The 19,328-nt window shown below is 36.4% G+C and overlaps 1 protein-coding gene across 9 annotated transcripts in view; it reads right to left on the bottom strand.

The window, feature by feature from the left end:
* The window catches only part of LOC121727447 (extensin), a 46,658-nt gene that overhangs the window by 3,452 nt on the left and 23,878 nt on the right, over positions 1-19,328 (bottom strand). For 6 of the 9 annotated variants that reach the window (XM_042115306.1, XM_042115311.1, XM_042115309.1 and 3 more), the window contains 4 exons: positions 11,075-11,135; positions 10,075-10,540; positions 7,724-7,895; positions 1,709-1,827 (listed from right to left, as the gene is read on the bottom strand). In XM_042115306.1, the coding sequence (XP_041971240.1) occupies positions 1,709-1,827; positions 7,724-7,895; positions 10,075-10,540; positions 11,075-11,135 (818 nt within the window). Of the gene's footprint in view, positions 1-1,708; positions 1,828-7,723; positions 7,896-10,074; positions 10,541-11,073; positions 11,136-19,328 lie in introns of all 9 variants that reach the window. The other 3 variants (XM_042115308.1, XM_042115312.1, XM_042115314.1) reach the window with 1 other exon arrangement.

Here is a 19,328-nt window from a genome sequence, read left to right as displayed (position 1 = left end):
TTCAATTTGGAATGGGCATTAGTATTATGAATGCGAGAGTAGAACACCCGCGTGTCAATTCGCAAAAGTTTTGATGCTACGAGCTACCAAAGTTTAGCGATTTTTTGCGGCCCGGAAGCGAAAAATCCATATATCTCCAAAATTTTTACGTAACTAATAAAATTTTGTATTCCACCTGAGAGCCTATTAAATAAGGTATATTTCAAGCTTTTTTTCTGATCCGCCGTGTCGATATTTTACCTACAATAAAATAGTTTTCATTTTTAGGTTTTTATTTTTTTAATCCAAAACCAAACAAAAGATGCAATCGAAAATATCGACAAATTAAAGGTATACAAGAATTCTATACGCACAAAACCACCTGTAAGTTAAAGTTCCGTTTACAACTGGAGATATTTGATCGTGAAATCCTACGCTAGGGCTGCCACCATACGTCTTTCAATGGATGGCTGTCAATAATGCAATAGAAATAGTCACATAATATATTAACATATATAGTATGAAAGTTATATACGCCTCTAATGAGTATATTTAAAATTATCAAAAATAAACCTTATAAAAAATATAAAACCTCCTCTTTTTTTGGAAGTCGGTAAAAAAATCGGATGTCAGTTTGTAATACTTCAAACAATTAATATTATTTCTAGTATTTATTTCAAAAAATCAAGGTAAGTGATGGTCACGCGAAAACGAAAAGACTACAAATAATACGACGTTGCGTCGTTTGATAACCCTGTTGACAATTAAGTTTGTAAATTAAATATAATACGTGGGAGAGCCATGCTTCGGCGCGAATGGGCCGGCTCGACCGGATAAATACCACGTTCTCACAGAAAACCGGCGTGAAACAGCGCTTGCGCTGTGTTTCGCCGAGTGAGTGAGTTTACCGGAGGCCCAATCCCCTAACCCCTACCCTATTCCCTTCCCTACCCTCAACTATTCCCTTCCCTTCCCTACCCTCCCCTATTACCCTATTCCCTCTTAAAAGGCCGGCAACGCACTTGCAGCTCTTCTGATGCTGTGTCCATGGGCGACGGAAGTTGCTTTCCATCAGGTGACCCGTTTGCTCGTTTGCCCCCTTATTTCATAAAAAAAAAAATGATTTAGCAGTGGTAGTAAACGGATCTCCAGGTTATTTTTTTTGTGCGTATAGAATGCTTGTATACCTTTAATTTGTCGATATTTTCGATTGCATCTTTTGTTTAGTTTTGGATAAAAAAATAAAAAGCTTAAAATGAAAATTATTTTATTGTTTGTAAAATATTGATACGGCGAATCAGGAAAAAAGCTTGAAATATGCCTTTTTTATAAGGCTTTCAGGTGGTATACAAAATTTGATTTATTACGTAAAAGTTTTGGAGAAATATGGATTTTTCCCTTCCGGACCGCAAAAAAATGCGAAACTTTGGTAGCTCGTAGCATCAAAATTATTGCGAATTGACACGCTGGTGTTCTACTTCTGCATTCATAATATTAATGCCCATTCAAAATTGAAGAAAATAGAAAATTTCCGATTTTTCGTTTCCTCTGTACACTGTGTAGCGTGATAAAATAATATAGCCTATAGCCTTCCTCGATAAACGGGCTATCTTACACTGAAATATTTTTTCAAATCGGACCAGTACTTCTTGAGATTCGCGCGTTCAAACAAACAAACTAACAGACTCTTCCGCTTTATAATACTATAGTAAGTATAGTTATAAGTTACCTTGCGGGGCCTGCACGCCGGTCCCTTAGCCAGCATCCTCCTGGCCTCGTTCTCAGCCGCGACCGCCTCCTTCACCGACTGTGGGGGCCACTTCTGGTCTCCGCGCATGTTGACGCCGCCTGAAATTATAAGTTGTCATTTACATTTGTCTGTTTATGTAAAGTGTCAATGGAAATTAGTGATTAAGAATTGTAAGTGTGGGCAACCTTTAAAAAATCGGCTAAGGGTTCCGTACCGTTATAGAGCAAAAGTAGGCAAAAATTGTGTTTTTTTGTATGGGAGCCTCCCTTAAATACTTATTATTATTTTATTATAAGTACTTACATCTGAATGAAATGGGGCATGAGCAGGGTTTTAAAATTATTTTAAAATAAATATACGGCTATTTCGGTGACCAAAACTGTTTACACGAGCGCGTTTTATTGCATTAAAGTCCGCCACGTGGAACTATTAATGTAAATTGAATGACTTCGTTATAAAATTATATCAACCTCAAATATTATGAGCTATAAATCACTACGCAACTATTTATTGTTTTAGGATTGTTTAAAATACTTCTGTATAGCTACCGTTAGTAATAATTATGATAAATTGTGAATAATTTGATTCAGAATAACACACACACTGTACATATCTAATAGACATGTAAAGCTTTGTCCTTGTCTTATAAGTTAGAAAAGTAGCTTGACAGACAAAGTCTAGCAACTACATACAACTTTAAAGTTTGATGACTGTTTTATAAAGAGTGTTGACGTTTTTATCTAACAAAGTGATAAAACGTCAGTAAACAATGAGTTTCTAAAATACTTAGTAACATAGAATATCATTGTCAGTAAACATTAGTTAAGTATCGACTACAAGCTGAACTTTTCAGTTTCTTTCAATAAAATAGATTTTTTATCCTTCGAAGTTTCTGTTTATAAGGCGCTTCGTGGTCTAGTGGTATAGTGCGCGGTTCTTGACTCGGAGGTCGTGGGTTCGATTCCCGCGTTGGAAACATGTTATTTCCAAGTTTGATTAGGACAATGCAGGCTGATCATCTGATTGTCTGACAAGTAAGATGATCCATGCGTCGGATGGGCATGTAAAAAAGTCGATCCTGCGCTTGATCTCTCGCCGGTCGTGTCGGTCATCCGTCCCACTGGGTGGGACTTATGAGAGTAAAGGAATAGAGAGTGCTCTTGTGTACTGCGCACACATTTGGACACTATAAAAATACTCCTGCGTAGCTGGCCTGGTTTCAATGAAACCGGCCACCGTCACCGAAACCGGTGTGGAAGCTATTATTATTATTATAAGACGCTGCATAGAAAATATAAAAAGCACTAACCACTATAGTCGCTGTTACTTCTCTGACGTTGTGTATAAGATTTATAAGGTTTAATAACGACGTTATAAATTCACAAGCCGCTACGACGTATAATAAATAGTGAACAGTAGCGAACCCTTACCACAATATAAATTGAAAATATTGAAGAAAGAATATTATAAACTACTAAATGTCCCACGCGGCTTCGTCCGCGTAAATTAGGAATTTTACAGAAACCGTACATTTTCCCATAAAAAATAGCTTATGTCCCTACTCCCTTCACTTGGTCTACTCTATATCTGTGCTTAATATTGCCATAAAAATTGGTCCAGTAGTTGGTAATTTCTTATATTTACTCCGTTTTTCCCACATTTCCTGAGTTTTTTCGGTCGTATTTGTCTTAGCGTGATAATATTTAGCCTATAGTCTTACTCGATAAATGAGCTATCTAACACTGAAATAAGTTTTTAAATTGGACCTGTAGTTCCTAAGATTAACGCGTTCAAGCAAACATACTCTTCAGGTTTATAATATTAGGTAGGTATAGATTTTTTTTTAATTATCGCTGGACATACTCGAGTCTCGATCTAAAAGACTATGAAAAGTATCAATAACAGGGTCATTATAGGCTCATAAGTCCAGTGTTGTAAAAGTTACCGATTTATCGGTAGATCTCCCGATTTTGGCAAACAAATACCGATAAAACGATTTTAGGATATAATCTCCCGATTTACTCAATCTTAGAACATTAAACTTAATTTATATTCATTTTGTAGTTTGTAACACCAAATTTAACATTTTTATTATTATTATTTTATTCCCCAAGTTAGGGTTATTCCCCAAGGGGCAAGGCATTAGATTGGCCTTTCAATAAACAAGCAAATTTAGGCTGTAATTCATACTCACTAAAGTTGAATATTATTGTAGGGGAATATATTTTTTAAATACGTCGATATGAATGCGACAGGTTTCAAATTTTCAATTTTCATTTTTCAATTTTTCATTTTCTAATCATTCGTCCGATACGCAACTTCCCATATTGTATTAACGCAAATCAAATGTCTAGTTCAGACCCAGACAGTGATTTTCCAACCACTAGTAGTGGTACGTTCGAAAGAAAAAGAAAAAGATATACTACAAAAATATAAAAAAGAGTGGGAAACACGCCCTGAGTTTGCTGGGTGGTTACATGCAAGCAGTAATATTAAAGATGCAAACTACGCCTATTGTCTAAGCTGCAAGAAGGAGGCTAATGATTAATAACTTTAACACGTGTTATATATTGATTTATTTAGGCAGCAATCTCCCTATTTCTCCCGATTTTTAGTTGGTAGCAATCTCCCTATTTCTCACGATTTTTAGTTGGTAGCAACACCGATTTCATAAATGTCATTTCTGCAACACTGCATAAGTCATAACCATGGGACGATGCATGGTATAATATGGTAGTAATGATGATGATGATGATTAATGTAATTTGCATAGTAGCATATGCTTTCCGTTCTTAAAACAACGCCGAAACTCCCAAACTTGTATCTATAAAGAATCAGGAATTCTCTCAGCACCTTCCGAACCACGGTATACCAGGTATACCTCGGTGCAAAATCTTACTTGTTGGTAGCATATGCTTAGAATACTTCTCACGAAACCGAAGTAACCACATGTTTCCCTATAAATTTTAAGGAGTTCCCTCGATTACTTATGGATCCTTCATCAGATCACCACTTTTGTGAATATAAAACCAAATTGGGATGATACCCTATATACCAAAAGAAAAATTTTGAAAATCGGTTAACAAACGGCGGAGTAATCGTCGAATATAACAAAACGAACATAACACCTCCCCCATTTTGAAAGTCGGTTAAAATTGTAGCCTATGTGTTATTCTGATGTTGCTATATTATTGTAAATTTTCATTAAAATCCGTTTGGTAGTTTTTGCGTGAAAGAGTAACAAACATCCATACATCCACACATCCACACATCCATACATCCATACATCCAAACAAATTTTCGCCTTTATAATATTAGTAGGATAGTAGGAAGTAGGACTAGTAGGATGTACCGTACTATCAGAGAACTTGATTCCTAGGCAGATGGGGGCCTACGTAGTTTGGTCGCGTTACGTCAAACCCAGGCGATAGATCACAATTAACATTGAATTGACATGATCCGATCAAATTTTAACGTTGTTAGTGGCGGCCGAAAAGGAAGATCATCCGACCGAGAAAGATAGCATGCTCGGTCAGGCCGAAGCCCACTGACGTCATTTCAGACGTTGTATATATCTTGCCGTTCTCCGAAAGTTCGATAGCGCGATGCAGGAATGTTAGGCGAATTGTGGGTACCGCCACAAAATGAAGTTGGTCTAGCAACTGCCTAGGAATCAATTTCCTCGATGGTTATTGGTACAAGCTGGTCAAAATGTCCCACTTTGTAGAATTGCAGAAGCCAGAAGTAAAGTGCCAAGGCGCTATGTTGTATGAATCAACTGATAATATTTTCTCAAGTATGAAAGTTGCTGCCATATAAAAAGTTCCTAATATATTCAGCTCAGTCTCAAACGCAGTATTTAATTTGTAGATTATTTATTTATTTATTACACTTCTTGCACAAAGTACAATGGCGGACTTAAGGCGGGGATTAATCTCAATCCAAAACGATAACCTTGCACACAACCAAAGACCAAGCGTATATGCATCGCAATAAGATTCATTTTAGCTTAGCATAAAACTCCAGTTACTTACATCTCTATTTTTCATATTTTTTTTTAAATATCTTTGGAAATAAACATTAAGAAACAAAATTGTTCCCGGTTAAGGGCATTTTAATATAGATTTACTAACAATTTATTCAAATAAAATGTATAATTATCCTAGTTAATACTTATATTTCGATGAAATAGATTTTTATCGGAGGTGAGTTTGTAAATTAATTACAGCCAAAGTATTACGTTTTATTAAAATATTTATGGTTTAAGGTATTTAAAATATTGTACTTTGTATCTCATATTTTTTAACACTTCGTTATTATATTGGAACTAGGTACACCGGGAGTCACGGAATAACAAATTGGGCTTATCCTCGCCTTAATGCCATATCTACCAGTCAACCATTGGGTGGTAACAGAGATAAAACTAACATCACAGGTGCTTTCTGTATAGAAAATTAGATTATGTGTTTGTCTTTTATAATTTAGGGTTACAATTACATAGATTTTAAAATTTCTTAAATGACATTAATCGAAGCGACTATCAATCATAAAAGCTCCTCTTTTTCATTTGGGTGACTTTAATTACAGCTTCAGCTTCGCATAATAAAGTTCGAAGTAGGTAATTCATTGTGCTTATAAAAGTGTCGCTCAAGTTTTGATAAATGTACCATCGAGGAAGTTGATTTCTATGCAATTGACAGACCAACGTTATTTGGTCGAATATATCAATTCAATGTTAATTGTGATCTGTCAGCTGGGTTTGACGTAACGCAACCAAACTACTTAGGTCCCCGATTTGCATAGGAATCAACTTCTCCGATAGTACATAGTACGGACAATGTTTTGAAAATAACGAATAGCTGATTTTAAGCTATTAATAATGTAAATGCATCGGAAATAAGATAATTATTTTTAACAAAATATTGCAACCGACTTCCAAGGTAAAAAAAATATTAATATTCCTTAAAATGTACCCAAAAAAATTAAGTGATTTTTATTATTTTACGAGTGCCCCTTTTAAAATTCGGCTTACCTCAAGTTTTTCTTGTAGATACTCAACATTAAGGTGACACCTTGATAATTTGGCTGTAGCGATATCGATTTTTGTCAGCAATGACTAAAGCTAAGAAATTAAAGTTCATTGTCAGTATTCATCATGTCTTTGTCTTTGAATTACCCATAGCATAACACGATTGGCCAACTTTTATAACACAGAATAATCAATCAAAAAGATCTCTGTAAAAAAAGGGATTCCTATTTTGCCAACACAGGAGAGTGATTTAAGCTTCCAAAATTTCTACATAAATTGGTTCAAGCGTACACTTTAATTTGCCCATAGCTGTATATGAAATGTATAATTATGGTTTTCAAATTACGCGACAAAAACCATTTTGTCGCTTACGCCCTTTCCATTTTTTGCTGTTCTGCAATCTAAAACATAATATCCAACACGGTTTTTTACTTTAACGCGGTGTCACTAAAAATCTCTGAGATTCTTGACGTATAGCATAATATTTATTTTTATGTTAATTATGTTATATTATGGAGCACCATAACCAGACCAATCAAAAGCTCTAGTTAGAGCTTTTGATTTTTTAATGTGAAAACATGAACCAATCAAACAGCCTTGTTGAATACAAACGTCGTGAAACCTCAGATTCCGGGCATAACACGAGTTTAATTTAGCTTGGGATAAGAAAACTGCTTTATTATATACCATTGTAAGTACCTACCTGCTTTATCCATACTAATATTGGTAACGCGTCTGTCTGTCTGTCTGTTACCACTTCATGCCCAAAACGCTGAACCGATTTTGCTCAAATTTAGTATGGATGTACTTTGAGTCCCGGGAAAGGACATAGGATACTTTTTATCCCGAAAAATGTACGGTTCCCGCGCGATAAACGAATTATAGGCGGAGTTGCAGGCGTCTTCTAGTTATTTTTATATTTTGTGTGTCTAATATAGAATTTTAGTTTAATAAACTAAGCTCACCTCCGTAGGACGCTGTAGCTGGTTGGCTGGCGAAGACTGGTGGTGGTTTCTGGTGCACCGGCGGTTGCGGGCGCAGCGTAATGGTTGTGGGCGGCGGGGAGAAGGTTTTCTGAGGGTAGTCGTACTGCGGCGTGTACTGGGCCTCCGGGTACTGTGGCCTTTGCTGTGTGGGCTGAAAGGTTTATGGCAATTTAAAAAAAAAAAAATTTGGACTTGGCGGTAATAACGTGGACGTCCGCGGTAAAACTATAACATAAGGAAGTAAAATGTATGGAAATATATTATGAATGCGCTTTTAAATTTCTGTCGACGACAACTTTTTAACGTGCACGTTACAGGACATCACGACGTCTACACTCTTCTGAACCGCACAAAACGTCCGCGGTGCGTAAAATCAAAAGGGCCCTCGTACCCAACGTTTTATCGCGGAAGCCGGTGTCCACGATAACGTGACGTCCAGAATTATAAAAGCGCACAATTCGCGCCAAGTTTTAAACATAGCCAAGCATATTTTTTGGCAGTAGCCTACCAACGTCGGAATAATATTTCCTATATAAGCTAGAAGAATAGGTATAAATAAGTAAAAATAAGCTTTAAAATAAGCTTACTGTCAAAATCTTAGGCCAAACTCATCAAAAGATTGGTTAAAAAAAAACAAGAAAAGCTTTGTCCCGGCGTTTTTGTAGATTTGATATAAATAAGAGCGAGACAGTAATAGTGTTGATAAAATGTTTAGTAAATACATAAACTACAAATAAATGAAAGTTAACAATTAAAGCCTCAAACACACACATGTAATAACTCCCAGTGTGGTAATAACTCCCATCATAAACGAGCGTTGTTATTACGCCGTTTGTAGGTGCTCGTCTCACGCACTCAAGATCGCAATTTTCCGAGAAAATTTCCAGGTACATTAGTGTTTGATATAAAACTTGATGTCCTCTATGTTTATTTAAACACTACGTTTATATCTCCTGAAGTTTTATGTCTCCATGCTGATGTACACGATTTTATAACACACACTGATGTTAGTTTTTCAATGATCATGATTCGTGAAATATTTGGTGAGTCATTCAGTAGTATTATACTATTGAAATACTATAAGTATTAAATAAAGGTATTTTTACACTAAAGAGCAGCAATTCACATGAAAAGGCGACATTGATGCATAATAGTGATGTAAATCGACATGCCACGGGGCGTAGACAGTGCCGTAAATAGGGCGGTGCCACCGGTGCCCAGGCACAGGGCGTAGACTCTGGGGGACGCAAAAATGGCCAGACCAGGCAGGTATATTATTTTATACATGATAATTTCCCACTGCGCCCCTAAGGCCGCACAGTGTGAGTGGTATAATCATAACAGGAGAAAGGCCTACTTGATATCAGACGGCTCGGCTGCTTGTTTTTCCATATCAGTTCTTTTTTTTTTTAAAGTTTGTTTTCCAAAATTTTAGTACTTACCTATTATAATTGGTCTACCAACCGCTAACACTATGTTTCACCCTGAATGAAATAAAATAGGCCTATACATACAATTGCCCCTATAATATCTAAAAAAAAACAAGGGCGCACTCGCACAGGGCGCAAAAAAGGCTATTTACGGCACTGGGCGTAGAGCATTGCAATTATGATATTTACATATTATTATGTCTTGTCTAAGGATAATGAACAATATACCACTCCACATTCCCGCCACATACAAAATTTGAGACAACAACTTAATTAATTATGTGTCACATATAAAACAATTGCAAAATAAGCGTAATATCTCCTCGCAATAAAAAATAAAAGGCACTTTGACTGAAGTGCGTCATTTAATGAAAAAGATAAAATACTACGCGATCATTCCAATTGAGATACTATACAAAGAATAATCTAGAAGACATAAAAACTTCAGTCCATGGCTTTTATAAAAACAGTGCATCGTATATTTTAAAAATAAAGCTTTTTAAATACGCTTAAGTAATACAAGCAAAAGAAAATATTATGAAAAAGTATTGAATGTTTGTGTGTGGTAATGTGGAAACGTTTTTAAAGATATCTAAGGGCTGTATTATATTTCAAAGTCAAGCAAAGTATGTTTATTTAGTTGATTAGGTACTATGTGCTAACGTTACATAGAAGCTTAAAAACTAGTAGTATGTTAAACAGTAAGCACACTTAAAAGACACAACCTTCCTCCTGGCGCAGTCTGGTAGAAAGTGGTAGTTTTTCGCTGACAATAATAAATTTACATCAACATATACAAAATTAATATAAAATGCATTACTCTATGATGCTATGAAGTACCGTGAACACTGAAACACGCAACAAGTCTACAGTCAGTCCCGGATTAGTGAAGCGAGCTACCTGAGGCGAGGCGGGGGCAGGCACGGGTGCCCAGCGGCTCTGCTGCTGGCGGTAGGGCTGCGCGGAGGGCGACAGCGGCCCCTGGCGAGGGGCTGGGGAAGCGGTAACACCGGGCCCCACGGGAATCAGCTTACTAAGTCCCGTGGCCTCTTGACGCCGGCCCTCGCTGAACGCGGGTTTCGCTTGGTTGTATTGCGGTTGGGAGTGCTGTTGCGGTTGGGGGGAGTACTGCGGTTGCGAATACTGTTGTTGCGGAGAATACTGTGGTTGCGGAGAGTACTGCGGTTGCGGCGAGTACTGCGGTTGTGGCGAGTACTGCGGTTGCGGAGAATACTGCGGTTGCGGAGAGTGCCGCGGTTGTGGCGAGTACTGCGGTTGTGGCGAGTATTGCTGCTGCGAGTACTGCTGCTGCTGCTGCAAGTACTGTGAGGGGTTCGCGTTGTTCTGGTACGCGGGACTCTGCTGTAGGTACAAACGCAATGACGTCTGTAGAGGAACATCTCAGCGATCATGCATCCCCGGTGCATGCTTTCGCGTGTTTAATAGCATGTATGCATAATCAGGCTAAATGATATTATGCAAATCTTTACAAAGCTTTCGCAATGATTATAATTTATAAATAATATTATGCTTCCTAAACTCTCTAGTAAATATTATTGGAGGTCAGATCAATAGTTTGATAGTAATTTCAAGGTCGTATTAAACTTGTATCAAGCGCCATAGATGCTATAATTTTAAACTTTTGACACTATGACAATGCGCCTAGACAATGTGCAGGTCTGTGCAGTTAAGCTAATGTACCATCGAGGAAATTGATTCCTAGGCAGTTGACGGACCTACGTCGTGTGGTCGGCTTTTGTCAATTCAATGTTAGCAGCTGTGATCGGTCGGATGGGTGTGAGTGGTTTGACTCAACGCGACCAAATTACTTAGGTCCGCCATCTGCCTAGGAATCAACTTCTCTGATAGTCCATGATACATACAAGTATGTGTGTTTACCTGCTGTGATGAGTGGTAGCCGTTGGTCTCTGGGACTGGTGGCCACACCACTTTCTTCTGGCCTGGAATTAAATGTTTATCACGATTAGAACAATCTTTTATAATCATAATCAACAGTAACTCTCTAGAAAATTATTGATAACAGCTGTTATTACAAACAATAGTAATTTAAATTATTGTTGGCCGTCAAATCTTTCTATCAGTTGATTATAGTGTAGCCTATAATTATTGTCTAGATAGAAAGTTGGAATGCTAGATAAATGTTAAGCCCCATGTAGACTGGGAAGTGGGAGTCTAGAATCTAAATTAATTTTCTGTCTGCTCATTGAATTATAAATTATTACTTAATATTATATCTATTACTACATCCAACATTTTACTCTTATATTTTAGAAAAAAATAGATGTCTAATCACTGGACGTATTGATTGAAAATATTGACTATATTCAACTTGTGTCGTGCCTACTAGAAACGTTTAAAATTTATTTTTCAATTTCTCGTTTTCTTTCTCATGGCGTATCCACACATGCCGCCGGCTTATACCGCCGCCGCCGGGCTTGTCGCCGGCTTTCAGACTGCCTTGCCACCGAAGCCGGCGGCATGTGTGGTTAGCCGGCGGCAGGGCCGCCGACCGTGCTGCCTGTATAAGCCGACGGCATGTGTGGATACAGCATCATACGTCCTAGATCGTAGTGGTGATATAGATAAATAATTCTTAAACATGCGAACCTGAGACTCTACATTCTTAATGTTTTATAGATTTATGCTAGTCTGTTTATTATGATGTAAGATATAGATAAGTGTAGGCTAGTTTTGGTTCCAAACTATTAGTCGTAAGTAAGTCAATCACATCACAAATCGTCAGTAGTTATAATATAAGTCATCGCAGATAGTTCGAGTTTACCACTATTCAACCTCTTTCATTTGCAATAAGATCCAAAAGTGACACACTTTTACTACACGAAATATTGAAAAGACAATGTAATTTTATCGAACTATAATCTCCAGCAAAGAGTAATTTGGCTCCAGTGCAAGTGACGTCAACAGTTTTTTTATCACCTTGGCAGCCGATGAGATGAAATGTTTCCTAGAGTTCATAACGAAATATATGTGTCATATCTAGGGTTGCCGTCGCTAAACCAAAAAGCCGGACAAAGCAGTCAGCTTAGCCAGAGCTTTGTATTAAAAAGCCGGAAACTCTCTCTCTAAACTCTTACACTCGCAGTATAGCAATACGTTCGGCAACACGTTGATTTGTTTGATTTATACAATTTAGCACCTTAATTCTAATAGATCAATAGGATTTTCATATACAATTTTCGTTTTAAAATTCAAGGCTATACAAAAGGCGGACTCCCTTTAATTTTAACTGGACACGTATTCAGCCTGTGTCCGGCTTTTTCCGGACGCCTGGTAACCCTAGTCATGTCCATCGGAGATAGTATTATCTGGAGAGCATCTGACACATTCCGGTTTAAATTAGCCTGGCTCGTCGACTTGGCTGGAGGCCAGGTGTATGAATAAAAAACCATGACTATGATATTGGATAACGCATTTTAATTGGTGCATGTAATAATTGAGTAGCTATATTGCGTATTAAATTTCAGATTTAATACGCAACATTGTAAAAAGATAAAGTGCCTTACAGTACTACAAAATTAATAATGCGCATGAGTGACCGTGAATAATGACCGTGTTACAAAAACTACAGGAATATCACGACAAACTTTGACTAATACATGACATGTATTAGTCAAAGTTTCTAATTATAAAAGATTCTAATTGCACTGCGTTTAAGATTATTTATCTTATTTATCTTAAATGCAGTGCAATTAGAAAATGCAATATCGTCTATCGTCGCTCGGGAAATACAACCGTTGCCGAAAAGTTACTAAAATGTCTATGCGCATTATCACTTTTGGAGCACTGTACACTATATAGCTGTTAAATATAATATCTTGTTCTTGGTATTATTGAAAGAGCAGTCATATATAATAATTTACTTAAGGTGAAGAGCAGCTTTAGCAAAATTAATACTTCGAAGTTAGAACACACCAATAATATTATGTAGACTGTAGGGTAGTGTATTAAAACTCCAATATTATAACGTTAACGGTATGTAAGTGTGTTCACTGTTCTCATCAAGTATGCTCCGAAACTACTGCCAATTTTTTATTTTTTGTCATAATATAATAAAGAACAGACTACGAGCCTACGAATAATAAACAATTTTTATTATTCGTTGCTACGGGCACTGGAAGAACCCTACATATTTTAATTAAAATGTACCATCGAGGAAATTGATTCCTAAACGGACCTACGTCAGTTGGTCAATTCAATGTTAGCTGTGATCGGTCGGATGGGTTTGACTTAACGCGACCAAATTACTTAGGTCCGCCATCTGCCTAAGAATCAACTTCTCTGATTCTCCCACGAAATTCCCAGGAAATTTCTTTTTACACGAAATCAATATACATCTAGATTCTAGTCCTATAAAGTTCTAAACGAACCCATATAATCAGTAATAGGTTCAGTGTATTGAAACTTGAATATTGTATGTAAAGTTTTAATAGTTTGTAAGGACTTGTACTGAATGTAGTCATATAATTCAAATTGTACAAAGGAAATAGCAACGAGAGTTGAGACCTAATTGCACTAAGACTCCGAAGTATTGGAGCACGTCGTGTGTGTTTGATGGGTACAGGGTGTTTTAGTATTCAAAGTTTTAATTTATTTATCTATGTTTCATTGATATGGTTCAAGTAATTACTTTTCATGTAGTGTCTTAACGATAGAGTTTGTAGAAAATAAAAAATAAAAAATGCATAAAATTTTAAAATATACAAAATTTTAAAAACAACTACAGTAAAATTGAATGCACACAATAAAAGATTTAAAATTGTAATTGTCTGTTTTGAAATCTTTTTATGCAACGGAATACTGTTTTTACAACGTGTACATTGAACCAGATAAAAATGCATTTAAAGTGCATGAAACTATGATGAAACTAAGCAATATTTTTACAACTGCACCTAATTAACAAGCATAAATAAAAGCAATGTGAATTGAAAAATAGAAAAATCTCTATAATACTCAAAAAAGATGTGGAAATGTTTACCGATGTGTGTTTGGATGATAGTTTAGGAGTCACTTGTACCGTGGGCAAGATACTACTAGCGCTCTGACGCTGGCCAGGTGTGTAGGTGCACGAATAACCATCAAATTATTTTGAGAGACCACACATAAGATCGTGCTGTCTCGCTCACTCCTGTATAAAGGACTCCGCGTCATCAGTCGAAATAGAAATAGAGTAAGAGCCAGCGACAACCAGACATTCGTCATATTTTTATTAAAGCTGAAAGTTTACCTGTTTTTGACCCCTATAGAGGTAAGAACGACCAGAGGCGGTAGCCAAAGTCCCTTTCGTTAAAAACGATGACGAAATTCGTTATCAAAATGTGTGGGATTTGACATTAGTCTTCGCAAGCGAAATGTCATTTAGCGATGACTTTTATCAAACCACATATAATATTTTGATAACGAATTTTGTCGTCGTTTTTAACGAAAGATACTTTGTCTAAGGGGGCAGAATTGTGGAGTTTCAGTCGCGGTGTTCCTGACCTTCGATAAAGTATAACGCTCTATTTTTCATCGTTTTTTCTTCGGGTTAACTATAGGAATCTCGTGTTCCATTGCTTCCTACTACCAGAAACCCTTAAACTGCCTTAAAGCAGAAGTACTGTAGAAACTCCATAGTTGCTGGTAGTTCATTACTCTAAGGGAGATCGCAGACGACAGACTTTTTGTGCGATCTCTCTATTGGGGTTATAAACAGACAAACTTTCAGCTTTTATAAAATGACGAAAGTCTGGCTGTCGCTGGCTCTTGGACCAAAACGTAATGACAATGACAGATATTATTAATGAGTAAAACCGACACGGAAAGTGCCAAAGCGTATTGGGATCTGCCACTATTCATCGTCTTAATTGTTTAGATGTTGCTGTGACTTCATATCATGTCCAATTACTGAAGTTTTGAATTTAGATCTTCACTGAGTCATTCTCAGTCTAGCTACTTTGAATGTTATAAATAATAAAAGTATATTATTACTATTAAAATTTCGAAGTTCTTTCTAACCTATGCAATTACAGAAATATTTTCAGGAAAAAGAAAAAGATTATTTAGTGCTGGTGAAGTCATTAATTAATTATTAACACAATTTTGATAAGAACTTAACTTTAAAAGATCTGTTAGTTTGATACTAAGCAAACAAACTGACAGATTTTTTAAAACACTCCCTTAGACTAGCATGAGTCGGCGCATAAAAAAAGTAAAAATATTTTCTCCCCCTTTTTGGAAGTTGGTTAAAAAGTAGCCTAAGTTACTCCTTATTACATCAGTTATCTGCCAATAAAAGTACAGTCAAAATCGGTCCAGCCATTTCGGAGATTAGCCGGAACAAACAGACAGACATACAGACAGACAAAAATTCGAAAAATTGTTATTTTGGTGTAAATACCGTCTAAATATTCATATGCATGTAGTAAAAAACGGTTATTTTAATATTACAAACAGACACTCTAATTTTATTTATATGTGTATAGATTATTATAGAAGAGTTTCCGAACAGAGATACAATATTTTCAGAAATGGAGCTATAACCATTTTAGTATGAAGGCTCAGCTATTATAGCAAAAAAAATTAACATAATTCTTTCCTTTCTACGGCAATTGAAAATAGGCGACAAGCTTTATATTCAAGTGTAGTTTGAAGAGGCTCTTTCAACATTTAAATGCAGCTCTATCGCGTAATTCACTATGCATTCTATTTACCATCATACTTAGGGCCTGTTTCACCACTTTCTGATACTCGTAAAGTGCCGAATAGGCAATAGCCTATTGCCAAAAATGTCAAAAATGCTGTGAATGCATTTTTGACATAATCTCCATACTTACTTCATCTGTCAAGTTAAGTGGTGGATAGGCCCTAACTCACAGTAACAGGCCCTAAGTATCATATTTTTATTTAATAATTGGAATCTCGGAATCGGCTCCAACGATTTTTATGAAATTAAGCATAGGGGGTTTCGGGGGCGATAAATCGATCTAGCTTGGAATATTTTTTTTATACCGACAATTATACCGACAATTAGACAGACAGACACACTTTTGCATTTATAATATTTTATATTGGTATGATTTTGTGATGTTTTGAGTAGTTTTGCCGAGTAAGAATAGTAAAATGTACCTAAATTACAAAATTTATAATAATCAATTATCATAATAAGTACCTATTATAAATGCGAAAGTGTGAATGTATAGTCTGTATGTAGAAAATAAAAATTGGCCAAGTGCGAGTAGGACTCGCGCACGAAGGGTTCCCGTCCGTACCGTCATAGAGCAAAATAGTCCAAAAATTATGTTTTTTGTGTGGGTGTAAATTTTTATGATTATTTTTAATTATTGAAGAAGACATATAATTAAGACCTTTGTGAAAATATCAAGTGCCTACCTGTTGCCATTATTGTTATAGAGCAAAAATGCCAAAAAATCAAGTTTGTTGTATAGGAGCCCCCCTTTAATATTTGATTTATTTTGTTTTTAGTATTTATTGTTATAGCAGCAACAGAAATACGTAATCTATGAAAATTTCAACTCTCTAGCTATCACCGTTCTTGAGATAGACAGACCTGCCTGGAGACAGACAGACGGACAGACAGACATCGAAGTGTTAGTAATAGGGTCCCGTTTTCACCCTTTGGGCACGGAACCCTAAAAACTGTCTACGAATTTGGTTTATGGATACTACAAGTGCCAGCACAATTATTATTCCAGAAAAACAGTCCGTGCACGGTGCACTACTATCAAACTTCTGTATGAACGAAATTGCATCATCTAGTATGAATATTTAGGTAGACTACTATTCTTTGGTCTTTGCATCCGTTGTGGGTGATTTGTAAAGTAAGTAGTAACAAACAAATTGTAGTGTCTCAACAAGTTATTTAAGTTTTTTTTTTTATGAAATAAGGGAGCAAACGAGCAAAAGGGTCACCTGATGGAAAGCAACTTCCGTCGCCCATGGACACTCGCAGCATCAGAAGAGCTGCAAGTGCGTTGCCGGCCTTTTAAGAGGGAATAGGGTAATAGGGGAGGGAAGGGAAGGGGATAGGGGAGGGTAGGGAAGGGAATAGGGTAAGGGATTGGGCGTCCGGTAAACTCACTCACTCGGCGAAACACAGCGCAAGCGCTGTTTCACGCCGGTTTTCTGTGAGAACGTGGTATTTTTCCGGTCGAGCCGGCCCATTCATGGCGAAGCATGGCTCTCCCACGTATAAACCAGCCAAGCACATGCGACATTGTTACAACTTACAATATAGTATTGTCCAGACGAATTAACCGTTTGATGCATCTGAGACCAATTACCGCCCTACGTAAATACTATCGATGTTTTTCTTCACCGTAGCATTTCTATTATGTACTTGAGATGTAAAATGCCTTGTTAGTACCGCCACCTGGGATCGAACTTACCCCTTACTCAAGACACGATCGAGGATCGAATCTTCTCGGACTTATTAGGACTGGGTACTCTTTACATCTAAACTAGCGCACAATCGTGTTTTTTGTCAATTTGTAACAAACTAGGATCAAAAAGTTTAATGTTTAATCGATGTGAATTGTCGCGTCTTTATTTGTGTTTATTTGAGAGTACGGATCATGATTAATGAAAATCTTAATCGTAACTTTTTAGGAGTCCTTGCACCGAGTTGAGTATTATTCAAATATCTACCCACTACTTTAATAATAAATGGAGAAAGACACCATTGTAATAGTCAATTACATGAGCTATTGGCCATGAGATATTAATATAACATTCCCCCGCCGTTCGGCACAATTACCCCTCATTATATTTCTCTTGTCCGACTTTTTCCAACTTATCTTTATTGTCATCAGATTCAATGAAACATATTTTTAGATTTCGTGCAAAATGAGCCCCGTATTCAAATAAAACATAATGAAAATGTTTGATGATAATTTAATTATGTGATATCGCGTTTAACAAATATTTATTTGATTGCTAAACATATTCAATATTTTGAATGATACATACCAAAAACAATGAAAGATATCTTTATTACCCTAACTTGCAGGCAAGATCTACTAACTTTTTCATTTTAGTAGATTCGTTAAACGCGTGCGAACTGTAAAATTTTCCGCGAAAAAACTATACATTTCCGTTCCCGGGACTTCCCACACCAATTTTCATCCACTTAGCTTAGGCTGTTTTATTACAAAGACAGACATTTCAGTTTTGCTACACTATGAGTATAGTCTGTAGATGAAGCAATAGCAATTAGTTTAAGCTAATTTCACAGGGTTCAATATACTCACATTATGAATAACTTTATTAAAATAACTTTTGATTTCAAAGGACAGACAAACTTGGTTTACTAATGTTAATTTTAATTTGCAGATAAATGCATTAGCCATAAGGTAATTATTTTCTTAATTACTTTATTAGGATATAATAAAAAAAAAGAAGCCTTTACCCAACCTGGGGACCTAGTTTAAAAAAAAAGTAATATAAATATTATGTTATTACTTAGGTTGGGTTGCACCAACTAACTTTAACTATAACTTAACTATAACTTTATTTATTTTTTAACGCTGTTATCATACAAAAACACCATTTTTGACAGTTCTTCTTTACCAGCAGCGCCCCCGCCCACGTTCATTTATAACCTTGTTGGACCAGGCCATTTAGCCGAAACTTTTTCGTTTTCGCTTCGTTATAGAATCGCCGATCAAAATGTATGGCATTGACATAAGACGAGTCGAACGTCAACGTCATATTAACGAACGCTTATGTCAATTCCATACATTTTCATCGGCGATTCTTTAACGAAGCGTAAACGAAAAGATTTTGGCTCACCCCCCAGCTGTCATCTGTCAATTTCTCCGATCAAAGTTAAGGTTAGAGTTAAAGTTAAAGCTAAATTTAGCCTTAACTATAACCATAACTTTAACTTTAACCACGCCTCTGGTGCAACCCAACCTAAGTTGATAAGAATCTTTGTAGCTTGGTCAAATAAAGGCTTTTTTATTTTATTTAATAGAATATGTGACTGCATACCTAAATAATTCTAAGAAAATGTGACTGTGCAATGTAGAAAATCATAATATTATTTTAGCTTGTAAGTGTTATTAAAATTTAAAGCTAGTGTAGCCTTGATATCTAATTCCAGAATAGACTGCATC

Source organism: Aricia agestis, chromosome 5 (genome assembly GCF_905147365.1).
Source record: "Aricia agestis chromosome 5, ilAriAges1.1, whole genome shotgun sequence".
In the NCBI taxonomy this organism is placed as follows: domain Eukaryota; kingdom Metazoa; phylum Arthropoda; class Insecta; order Lepidoptera; family Lycaenidae; genus Aricia; species Aricia agestis.
This window is presented reverse-complemented; position numbering and strand designations above follow the sequence as displayed.